General features: G+C 40.6%; 1 protein-coding gene and 1 non-coding gene across 9 annotated transcripts in view; one reads left to right on the forward strand and one right to left on the reverse strand.

Moving 5' to 3' along the window:
* The window catches only part of CHD8 (chromodomain helicase DNA binding protein 8), a 65,212-nt gene that overhangs the window by 19,553 nt on the left and 32,908 nt on the right, over positions 1-12,751 (forward strand). For 3 of the 8 annotated variants that reach the window (XM_024567452.4, XM_024567454.4, XM_024567453.4), the window contains exons 2-5: positions 1,205-2,261; positions 3,090-3,458; positions 4,159-4,544; positions 5,568-5,682. In XM_024567452.4, coding sequence (XP_024423220.2) covers positions 1,416-2,261; positions 3,090-3,458; positions 4,159-4,544; positions 5,568-5,682 — 1,716 coding nt within the window. In that variant the 5' untranslated portion in view covers positions 1,205-1,415. The remainder of the gene's footprint in view (positions 1-1,204; positions 2,262-3,089; positions 3,459-4,158; positions 4,545-5,567; positions 5,683-12,751) is intronic. The other 5 variants (XM_024567456.4, XM_024567457.4, XM_024567459.4 and 2 more) reach the window with 3 other exon arrangements.
* LOC112312104 (small Cajal body-specific RNA 24) lies at positions 10,088-10,232 on the reverse strand. Its single transcript, XR_002975549.1, has one exon. It is a non-coding gene; the product is annotated as a small Cajal body-specific RNA 24 (non-coding RNA).

Consider the following 12,751-nt stretch of genomic DNA (forward strand, 5'->3'; position numbering starts at 1 on the left):
AATACATGGTCCCCCATCGTCAGGAACATTTTTGCCTCTTTGGGAAGGAGGAGCTGGGCCACCATATAGGATTGTCCAAGGTGTGCAGTGCACATATTCATTATCATCGTCGATAATATGACAAATTTCCAGCAGAGGGCAGACAAGCATCTTGAGGAGCAGGCAGCTTTTTAAAATTCGCACAAAGGAACCATTTGGGCCTTCAGAGGTTATGGACAAGACACTTACCATGTTAGTATAATATAAATATAAGTGCTTTTGCTAAGGTGCAGGCAGTGCTGTGCTATTTCAAGAAGGTGAAGGGACCAAGTCATCACAAATTGCTCTGTTAAAGGGCCTCACCTTGTACAGAAGAAGAACTTTGAGGGTGGGAAAGATTTCACCTGGGAGAGATGTTGGGCGTGTGGTGGAGGTGTTCAGACAGAAGCCACAGCATAATAGGCAAAGACATATAGATAAGAATCATATTAAGGGAACTGTGTTGTTTAGTCAGACTGAAATACAGGGTATATATATAGGAAGTGATGAGAAAGTTTATATTCCCAACTTTAAACTGGAATATAAACTGGAACTAAAATATAGAATTCTTTGAATCCCTTGCAAAGGAAGTTTTTTAAATCTTAAATATGAGAGTGGGGAGGAGATTCAGAAAAGAAATACTGTATATAGATTAATAAGTTAGCTAGAATAAAGTTTACAAAAACTTACTGGGTAGTTATATTATAAGCTTAGGAAGATTGTACATAATGACCTTCATTAAAGATATAAGGGAAATTTATAAAATACAATATATTCAGAAACCTTTAGTCACTGAAATGCTGCTGACAAACTTAGTTCTGTCAACTTAAGAAATCTAAGTACAAGGTGAATGACGATTAAATTACTCAGTCTTTACCTAAGAATGATAATTGTAAAAAGAAATGGAAAAAGATAACTGAATGATGTTGACAGACAGAAGCTTCAAAGTGTAGAGGTGTAAGAATCCCAAAAGGGGGTTAGTTTATTTTATTACTACTTATTTAGTTTCAGTTTTGAAGCAGAAATGTGGGTATTTTCTTCTTTGTCTCTATCCTCAGATTACTTTGTATTTCCCTCCTCTTTTATTATTTTGATATGATTTGATAATAAGGGTAGCACCTAAGAAGGAGGAATTTTTCCTGAGCTCACCTACTTTGCTTATTTTTCATTTGTCTTCCCACAACAGGAGTTCTACCATCTTCCTCTGAAGACCTAGCCATCTTGCTCCATGAAGGTCAGGACAATCTGACATGCACTTGTTTCTTGCCTCTTTACCTGAAGAGTAGTCTTCCATTGTGTACATTTTTTCTTAATAGGGGAGGGGAGGGGAGAGCCAGTACCCCCCCTCCCCTTCCCTTTCTAGACCTTGGGGAAGTACCCTCTATTGCTGTCCCAAGATGGCAGACCCCATCATGGATCTGTTTGATGACCCAAATTTATTTGGTCTGGACTCTCTGACTGATGACAGCTTCAACCAGGTCACACAAGACCCCATTGAGGAAGCTCTTGGACTGCCAAGCTCTCTCGACTCTTTGGATCACATGAACCAAGATGGTGGAGGTGGTGATGTGGGGAATCCATCAGCAGGTGACCTGGTCCCCCCACCGGAGGAAACAACCTCCACAGAACTTCCCAAGGAATCAACAGCTCCAGCTCCAGAATCTTTAACTTTGCATGATTATACCACTCAGCCTGTCAGCCAGGAGCAGCCAGCCCAACCTGTCTTACAGACACCAACGCCAACATCAGGACTTTTGCAGGTCTCCAAGAACCAGGAGATTCTGAGCCAAGGGAATCCTTTCATGGGTGTCTCTGCCACAGCTGTGTCCTCCAGTAGTGCCGGAGGGCAACCACCTCAGTCAGCCCCTAAGATTGTTATCCTTAAAGCCCCACCAAGCTCCTCAGTCACTGGTGCCCACGTGGCACAAATTCAGGCCCAAGGTATCACCAGCACAGCTCAGCCCTTGGTGGCTGGCACAGCCAATGGTGGAAAAGTCACTTTTACCAAAGTGCTGACCGGCACTCCCCTTCGACCAGGTGTTTCCATTGTCTCTGGTAATACAGTGTTGGCTGCCAAGGTCCCTGGGAACCAGGCTACTACTGTTCAGCGCATTGTCCAGCCCAGCCGACCAGTAAAGCAGCTGGTCCTACAGCCAGTTAAGGGTTCCGCTCCTGCTGGAAACCCTGGGGCCACAGGGCCCCCACTGAAGCCTGCAGTTACACTGACCTCTACACCTACTCAGGTGACTTGAGTGAAAGGGGGAGGTGAATTTTGGTTTAGTAGAGGGCCCAGCAACTCTGTGAGAGAGAACACATGAGCACTAGCTCTAGGAAATCCTGCTTAAATTCCATCTTTGCTTTTTAACAGTTAATGTTGCCAGCCACATACTTACTGGTTATCAGGTGGAAGCAGTTAGTGTTAACATATGTTTTTGAACTCTTGCTGATGCTGATCCGGACAGCCACAGCCCCTCTACTTACAGATATTCAGTCTGCCAGGCAGGATAGACGAGAATTCACAATAATGTATACTAGAAAGTTTTATGAGAAACATAGGATGCTAAGGAAACAAAGAATCATTTTTGGAAAAAAAATTTTTGTTTTAAACTGAGAGAAGCTATGTGTACCTTTCTCCTGTTCTTATTACTAAGATTGTCATCCTGCTTTGCTCAGTGAAAAGGCCAGTTTCTATTCTAAGAAAATAGAGGCACTCACCTCTGAATAAAGAGTTTGGGAGTGATGGCAGCAGTATTAGGATAAGTAGAATTAGTAGAAATAAAGAGGTGGATTTCAGTTCAGTAAAGATACTTTTGTTCTAATAGAATTCCAAAAAATGGAATGACTGTCTTAGAAGATAGCCTCCCATTAGGAATTTTTCAAAAGTAGGCTTGATACCCACAGGGCAGAGATGTTGCGGAAAAGATTCTATCAAGACAGAGAGGAGGATGAACAAAATGAATTGTACTGTCTAATCCCCCTCAGTTTTTATTTTTCGAGGATGAGGAAAACTGGCATAAATATTTAAGGGTATACCATCCTTTAATGTACCTCTTGCAATTTTCTTTCTTTAGGGTGAATCAAAACGTATCACCCTGGTCCTCCAGCAGCCACAGTCCGGAGGTCCCCAAGGACATCGTGTTGTGCTAGGGAGTCTACCAGGGAAGATAGTGTTACAAGGCAACCAGCTAGCAGCCCTGACTCAAGCCAAGAATGCCCAGGGGCAGCCTGCCAAAGTAGTAACTATCCAGCTGCAGGTGCAGCAGCCACAGCAGAAAATCCAGATTGTACCACAGCCTCCGTCATCACAGCCGCAGCCCCAGCAGCCGCCCTCGACCCAGCCAGTGACACTCTCCTCTGTGCAGCAGGCTCAGATAATGGGACCAGGTCCGAGCCCAGGACAAAGACTTTCGGTACCACTCAAGGTGGTACTACAGCCACAGGTGAGACCTACACAGGAGGGAAAATAGACCTCAGTCCCCTGTTACTGCCCTCAGCAACCACTCATTGATGAATGTGGGGCCTGTTTAGATTTATACCTCTCAGCTGGGATGTAGACTTATTCTTTCCCCCTTGGAAATCTTGCTTTAATTATATCATTAAAAGATTGAAGGGTTTTTATTGGGTTGGGATAAGAGGTAATTTATCTGGTATTTGTCTTTGAACTGTCTCATTTACAATCTTGTAAAATAAAAATGGTTCTAAATATTGTCATTTGCAAGATAACTAGTCTTAAAGAGGTCCAGTGATTATCACTCCTCCCACCTCCCTATCCTCAGGGAGGTAAAGGTAAGCTAAGAGGAGAATGTGAGTTTTTTTTAATTTTCAGTCCAGAGAACAGTACTGTATTGGTTATATTTGGAATTTTTCTAGAGTAATGAAGACGGGTATTGACACTAGGAGCATGGTTAAAGGATATTGAAGTTTAATTTGGCACAATTACTGCCTTTTTTTACCCCTTCCCACCAAAAATACCCCCCAAAACCTTGTTTTTAAAAAGAAGTATCCAGGTTTAGTGAGATTTGGGCCTAATTCTTAAGAAATTAGTGAACTAAAGTTTCAAACCTACCTGCTTCAGAGCTGGGTTTTATTTAGGCCAATTACTTACCACATATTGACAATTTAACGCTTTCATTTCTGTAGGCCGGCTCTTCCCAAGGGGCTTCTTCTGGACTTTCTGTAGTTAAAGTCCTAAGTGCCAGTGAAGTGGCAGCTCTGTCCTCACCAGCAAGCTCTGTTCCTCAAACCGGGGGCAAGACAGGAATGGAGGAAAACCGCAGGCTAGAGCACCAGAAGAAACAAGAGAAAGCAAATCGGATTGTAGCAGAGGCCATTGCTAGGGCCCGTGCTCGGGGTGAGCAGAACATACCTCGAGTCCTGAATGAGGATGAGTTGCCCAGTGTTCGGCCTGAGGAGGAAGGTGAAAAGAAACGCAGGAAAAAGAGCAGTGGAGAGAGGCTCAAGGAAGAAAAGCCAAAGAAGAGCAAAACATCTGGTACCTCCAAAACCAAGGGCAAGAGTAAGCTGAAGTAAGTACTACTACCTTTTGCTATTCTGATGGGACATTAGATGGTAGTATATTCATTTTTAAATTAGTATTGAGAGGAGACACTTGTATTCAGCAGCAACATAGTTCAAAGTGGTCTGTCAGATGATAAGGCCTTTCTGTGTCAATGCTTACTTTATTTGTTAAATAAAAATTTGCAAGATTGCATATTTTGAAAGAATCCTTAAGGCACAGGAAAAGATCATTGTGTTGAGGGTTACATTTAAAAGCTATGACTGTGTTTTTATATATTCTTCCTGATTTGACATCACTGTAGTGTGAAGGATTTCTCACTACTTTCCTACAACCCACCCTAGTAAAAGAGCTGCTGGAGACATCGTTGCCCTGTTCTTGCATCTCATCTGTGAACTAGAGATTTCATCAACCACTCTCAGTTTTAAGCAGAGCTGACAGAACCATGGCTTGCCACATAATTCTTGTCACAATTGAGTGTTCTCTCTTTTCCTTTCATGTCTTAACAGCTTAACACCTTTCTCCTTAGCTTCTATTCCCTAGGACTTCTTGGCATTTATGGTATAATTTTAATAATGCTTTATATTGGTATAGGATTTTTTAGCTTTCAAAAAACAAATTTCATATCAATTACCTTATTTGATCTTTAACAACTGTCAGGCCAGGGATCATCAGTGTTTACAAAAAAGGAAACTACTGCCCAACTAGTAACAGAACTGGGACTAAGATAAGATCTAGTAATTCTTAGTCTAGTGTTCATTCTGCTCTCTTAAGTTACCTTCCCGCAGGTCCTTGTGAATCCAGTGGTAGAAAGGTTTTGACAAATCTGGTATCAAGGTCACCCAGTGGTTTAGAAACCTCAGTAACTTTTTTTCAAACACCCTCCTCAATAGCTGTATGTTCTACAGGCTGAAGTCTAGATACTTCTGTCTGCCTGGAAGCTTCATCTGTAATGCTTTAGGTTAATTACATTTTCTTACTCCTAAATTTTCCTTGCAGTCATTGAAAATGATTTTGCTTTTTTCTATCTTAGCACCATCACTCCTGTGGTGGGTAAGAAGAGAAAGCGTAATACCTCATCTGATAATTCAGATGTGGAAATCATGCCTGCACAATCACCCCGGGAAGATGAAGAAAGCAGCATTCAGGTAAGAGAATCTGTAAAGAACTTAGTAGAAAAATCAGGTTAAATTCTGAGAGACAAACCAGGAGGAGAGACTGAGAGGCTATAAGCTGATGCATATTTCAGCAGTTTTTCTAATTTAGAGGTCGGCCTAAAAGGTAAAAGAGGTAGGACCTGCTCATGGCCATGTCTTTTAAACCTTTGTCTTTTTAGGCAAAAAACATATTACTGAAAAACAGTAGTATTCATTTTCCTAAGTTCTAGTGATTCAAACACTAAACAAAAATGAAATTATGCTGCACAATTATTGTCATGGCAGTGTTAGTACTTTGTTTTCTCTTAGAACTATCCAGCTATCCCTTTTCCCTACACTTCAGGGTTCTGATTGTGAACTGGGGTGCTTAAGCACAGTGTTTTTTTCTTACTTTTTGAAGATGAGGGGCACTGGAGGAGAATAAGAGAAGCCAGACCAGAAGAACTTCAGTTCTCAGTCTCGGATTGTTGCCTCAGCATACCATCTTTGGCTCCAGTTTTCAACCATAGATAGGTTGAAAAGATTCAAGAGACTCATGGTACTTCTAAGTAGCTCCATTTACTTAACTTTTCTATGTCTGAATTGCTCACCTGTAAATGGACTAAACAAACCTTAAGTACCTCTCCAGCTATTAATATAAATGCTTCCCCTCTTTCTTAATACACATTCAGTATATTGACAAACTGATGGTTGAGTTCTTCTGGGGGGATATTAATATGTAAAAATTAGGAGAACCAAGATGGCGGAGTAGGTAGACACACTGCGCCTCCTCGCACAACCAGAATGGACAGAAAATCGCAGCAAGGAAGTCCGACACCAAGTAGATAAAAAAAAAAAAAACATACATCCAGAGGGGTAGGAGGGGCTGAGACGGGCACCTGGGCGGAGAGGACTCAGGTGGCGTGGTGGGACCGAGACTGGCGGAGTGTGGGACGAAAGGGGAAGGCAGTCTGACCACTAGCAGATCCTGCGGCCCCACATTCGCACACAGATAAACCGAGAGGGCCGGACTCAGAGGGGCGGAGAACAAGGCAGGCAGAGCGCGGGTAGCACCCCACGGCCGCACATTCACACATAGATAAACCAGACGAATGGCAGGGAGCAAAGCAGACCACGCAACCCAGGGCTCTGGCACGGGGAAATAAAGCCTCAGACCTCTGATTGAAAACGCCCGTGGGGGTTGGGGCGGCAGCAGGAGAGACTCCCAGCCTCATAGGAGAGGTCATTGGAGAGACCCACAGGGGCCTAGAGTGTGCACAAGCCCACCCACTCGGGAACCAGCACCAGAGGGGCCCAATTTGATTGTGGGTAGCAGAGGGAGTGACTAAAATCCGGTGGAGAGTGGAGCAAGTGCCATTACTCCCTCTCGGCCCCTCCCCCACGTATAGCGTCAGAGCTCAGTGACCAGCATTACCCTGCTCCACCCTGGGAACACCTAAGGCTCCACCCCTTAAAGTAACAGATACACCAAGACAAAAAAAAAAAAAAAAAGGCCCAAATGACAGAACACTTCAAAGCTCCAAAAAAAATACAACTAACCGAGGAAGAGATAGCCAACCTATCGGATGCACAGTTCAAAACACTGGTTATTAAGACGCTCACAGAATTGGTTGAATTTGTTCGAAAACTAGGTGAAAAAATGAAGGCTATGCTAAGAGAAACAAAGGAAAATGTACAGGGAACCAATAGTGATGCGAAGGAACCTGGGACTCAAATCAATGATGTGGACCAGAAGGAAGAAAGAAACATCCAACCAGAAAAGAATGAAGAAGCAAGAATTTGGAAAAATGAGGAGAGGCTTAGGAACCTCCAGGACATCTTGAACGTTCCAACATCTGAATTATAGGGGTGCCAGAAGGAGAAGAGGAAAAGCAAATTGAAAACTTATTTGAAGAAACAATGAAGGAGAACTTCCCCAGTCTGGCAAAGGAAATAGACTTCCAGGAAGTCCAGGAACCTCAGAGAGTCCCAAAGAAGCTGGACCCAAGGAGGAACACACCAAGGCACATCATCATTACATTAGCCAAGATGAAACAGAAGGTGAGAATCTTAGAAGCAGCAAGAGAAAAGGACACAGTTACCTACAAAGGAGTTCCCTTAAGACTATAGGCTGATTTCTCAAAAGAGACCTTACAGGCAAGAAGGGGCTGGCAAGAAGTATTCCAAGTCATGAAAGGCCAGGGCCTACATCCAAGATTGCTCTCTCCAGCAAAGCTATCATTTAGAATGGAAGGGAAGATAAAGTGCTTCTCAGATAAGGTCAAGTTCAAGGAGTTCATCATCACCAAGCCCTTATTATATGAAATGTTAAAGGGATTTATCTAAGAAAAGATAAAAAATAGGAACAGTAAAAATGACAGCAAACTCACAGTTATAAACAACCACACCTAAAACCAAAACAAAAGCAAACTAAGCAAACAACTAGAACAGGAAGAGAACCACAGAAATGGAGATCACATGGAGGGATATCAATAGGGGATTGGGAGAGGGAGAGAGGGGGGGAAAGGTACAGAGAATAAATAGCATAAATGATAGGTGGAAAATAGACAGGGGGAGGGTAAGACTAGTGTAGGAAATGTAGAAGCCAAAGAACTTATAAGTATGACCCATGGACATGAACTATAGGGGGGGAATGTTGGAGGGAGGGGGTAGGCAGGATGGAGTGGAGTGAAGGGGCGGAAATGGGACAACTGTAATAGCATAATCAGTAAATATATCCAAAAAAGGAAAAAAATATGTAAAAATAGCTAAGACACTTTTGAAAAGGAAAATGAGGCAAAAACTAGATTAAACAGATTATATTATGAAATAATAATTACTAAGAGTTTGTAATTAGAGAAACTATAATATTAATAAAAGGTAATAGAATCTAGAAATATACGTATAGTTATAAGAATTTAGTTTATGAGTTAAGGTGTAATTTTAAAGTAATGGAGATAAAGATTATTAATAAATTATATCAGAACAGCTGGCTACCCACTTAGGAAAAATAAATAAAACTGGATTTCTTGTGTCACTCATTAAATAAAACTATTCTAGTTTTTGTTTAAAGGTCTAGAAATAAGAATTGAAATAAGACATGGATGAATTTTTAAAAAAAATATCAAGTGAGGTAGATCCTTCCATGAAAGGATTTAAATTCAGAAGTCATAAAGGGAAACATTGATTCATTTGACTGGAAAAATTAGGCAGGTATAACAAAAAAATTCATAAACAACATAGTGGTTCAGAGCACAGGCTCTGGAGCAAGATTCCTTGGGTTCTCATCTTAACTGCTGTTTGCTAACATTGCCACTTCAGGCAAGTTTACTTAACCTCTTGGTGCCACAATTTCCTCATCTCTGAAAAGTAGATCATAATACCTATCCAGTAGGGTTATCAGGAATATTAAGTGTAAAAATTTATAAAGCACATAGATAGAACAATGTTTAGCTCAAGCTGGGAGTACAGTAAGAATTATATATTTTTGTTAAATAAATAAATACAGGATTAAATAAAGTGTTAAATTATCAAAAACAAAACTGAAGGCAAATCTTTGTAATACAGGAAATGCAAAGATTAGTAAAATTTTTTAAATGGTGTGTTAGTTTGTTAGGGCGACCTTAACAAAACACTGTAGATTGGGTGACTTAAACAGTATAAATTTATTTTCTCACAGTTCTCAAGTCCAAGATCAAGAGGTCAGCAGTTGAGTTACCTCTGAGACTTCTTAAGTTGCAGATGGCCACCTTCTTGCTCTGTCCTCAAATGGTCTTTCCTCAGTGCATATATTCCTGGTGTCTTTCTGTGTGCCCAAATTTTCTTATAATGACACCAATCAAATTGAATTAGGGCCTACTCTAACAGCCTCATTTTAATCACCTCTTTATTTTTATTTAAAAATTATTATTGTTATGCCTTGGCTGGTGTGGCTCAGTGGATTGAGCACCAGCCTGCAAACCAAAGGGTCGCTGGCCGGTTCAGTTCCCAGTCAGGGCACATGCCTGGGTTGCAGTCCGGGTCCCCAGTCAGGGGCACGCGGGAGGCAGCCACACATTGATGTGTCTCTCCCTTCCTCTCTAAAAATAAATATAAAGATCAAAATCCCTGCCCTCTTGGAACAGACCTTTAAAAAAAATTATTATTATTATTTTTAAATTTTCACCCAAGAATATGTTTATTGATTTCAGAGAGAGAGAAAGGGAGAAAGAGAGAAACATCAATTGGTTGCCTCCCATATATGCCCCATCTGGAGACCAAACCCGCAAGTAAGGTATGTGCCCTGACTGTGAATCAAACCCGCAACCTTTTGGTGCATGGGTCATCGCTCCAACTAACTGAGCCACCCAGCCAGGGCTTAATCACCTTTTTAAAGCCCTCTCTGTCTTCAGTCTTTTTCTTCTTCTTCTTTTTTTCCATATGTCAGCAGTGGAATGGTCCCCCCTTTATACTTGCAAAGGGTGAACAGAAAGCTACTATACTTCTCTAGGACATTTTCTTCAGTCTTAAAAAAGATCGACATCTGCCCTGGCCTTTGTGGCTCAGTTGGTCCAAAAAGTCCCTAGTTCAATTGCTGGTCAGGGCACTTGTCTAGGTTGTGGATTTGGTCCCCTAATGGGACACTTTCTGGAAACAAATGATTGATGTTTCTCTCATACTGATGTCTCGCTCTGTTTCTCTTTCCCTCACTCTTTCTCCCTCCCCTCCTTCCTGTCCTGTCCTCTCTCTGGATATCCTCCAGTGAGGATTGAAAAAAAAGAATTAAAAAAAGAATGAAATATTACCATTTGCAACAACGTGGATGGATCTAGAGCCTGGAGGGCATTATGCTAAGTGAAATAAGTCAGAAAAAGACAAATACTATATGATTTCATTTATATGTGGAATCAAAACAAAAAAATAAATAAACAAAGTTGAAACAGACTCATAGATACAGAGAATAGACTGATGGTTGCCAGAGGGGAGGGAGGTTGAGGGACTGGGTAGAAAAGGTGACAAGATTAAGAAGTACAAATTGGTCGTTACAGAATAGTCACAGGGGCGTAAATCACAGCATAGGGGACATAGGGAACATAGTCAATAATATTGACTATGTATTGTGCCAGGTGGGTACTGGAAATATCGAGAGGTATCACTTTGTAAAGTACAATATATGATTGTCTTACTAGTATGTGGTACACCTGAAACTAAATACCAAATAATAATAATTTTAAACTATAATGAAAAATAAATGTTTAAAAAGCTAGTATTAAATTTTTTAATGAAATAAATTGAAGCTATTCAGCAAAAAATTAAAAATAAACAAACGCCCTGTCTTCAAATACAGTTGCCTTCTAAGATGCTAGGGGTTAGGGCTTCAACATAAGATTTTGGGGAGGGGGATACACTTCAGCCATAACAAATGGTATTACCAGTGTTGGCAATGGATTTAAGGAACAAACACTTTATACACAGTTATTGGGAGTGTTGAGACAGTATTTTTGGCAAATCAGTATGTATCAAAATTTAAAATGTTACTACCTTTCGACTCACTGTCTACAACTAGGAAACTACTTTATGAATATATTCTCAAAAGTATGCAGTGATGTGAGTATTGCAACAGTATTTGCAGTAACAAAAATATACAAAAAATAAATGTCCATTTGTGGAGAAATAGTTAAGTAAAATTGTGAAAATCCTTGTAATAGACTACTACATGACAATTAAAAACAGTGAGGTAGAGTAGGGTATGCTAATCTGGAAAACACTACATTAAATGAAAAAAGCTAGGTGTAGTAGAATAGTGTATGTAATATAGGCATACCTGGTTTTGTTTTGTTTTGTTTTTTTAAGATTTTATTTATTTTTAAGAGGGAGAAAGAGAAACATCAATCTGGCTGCCTCTCACACGCCCCCTACTGGGGACCTAGCCCGTAGCCCAGGCATGTGCCCTGACTCAGGCAGGCACTCAAGCCACTGAGCACACCAGTCAGGGTGGCATACCTAGTTTTAATGCACCTTGGTCTTTTGTACTCCACATATATTGCATCTTTTACAAATTGGAGCTAAGTCCCTCCACCAGCAAAAAGATTATGACTTGCTGAAAGCTGGGGTGATGGTTAGCATTTTTTAGCAATAAAGTGTTCTTTTAAATTAAGTCTACATTGTTACTTTCTTCTTCTTTTTTTAAGACATAATGCTATTGCAGTTAGACTGTGTACATGTATATACATCCGTATTTTTTTCCTAGAAGGATACACAAGATAAGAGTACCTATCTTTGAGGGGAGGGGTTAAAGAGTAAGTGGGTCATGATTACTGTAGTTTCTTTTTAAATTTAATTTTAATCCTCACCTGAGGATATAGTTATTGATTCGAGAGAGAGAAAGAGAAAGAAACATCAGTGTGAGAGAAACATCAATTGCTTCCCAGATGCACCCTAATGGGGGATGGAACCACAATGCAGTTATGTACCCTGTTGCAAGCTTTTTACGGGACAATGCTCCAGGCAACTGAGCCACCCAGCCAGGGCTGTAGTTTCATTTTTGTTTTTTAGAATCATGAGGGTTTTTGTAAACTCCTTGACCATTTATCATTTTGTTTTTTAGGTTAAAAAATATATACATATATGTGAGAAAAATGACAACAGTGCAAGAAAGCAAACACTGAAAAGTCTCCCAGTCTAGATCCCAACCTCACAATCCCACAATTCCCTTCCCCAGAGGTAGTTTCTGTTACCATTTTGTGTGTGTGTTTTCAGAAATATTCTTCACTTTCATGAGCACTCTACTTCTACTTCCACTTAATATTCTGTACCTACTCTTCTGTACTGTGATTTTTTCCCCCAACAATACATCTTGGAGGTTGTTCTTTATCAGAAAAAGTAGATCTAGCCCATTCTTCCCTCTACTGTCATTTTATAATGTAACTTTTGAAACATACACAAAAATAGAGAGATTTTTAATGAAGTTTCGTGTTCCATCACCCCAGAAAGTTCCCTTGTACCTTCTTGCAGTCAGTCCATACCTCCCGCTATAGGAAACCAGTGTTCTGATTTCTTTTAACATAAATTACAGCCTGTTTTTGAACTTTATGTAAATGGG

Source organism: Desmodus rotundus, chromosome 7 (genome assembly GCF_022682495.2).
Source record: "Desmodus rotundus isolate HL8 chromosome 7, HLdesRot8A.1, whole genome shotgun sequence".
Lineage (NCBI taxonomy): Eukaryota > Metazoa > Chordata > Mammalia > Chiroptera > Phyllostomidae > Desmodus > Desmodus rotundus.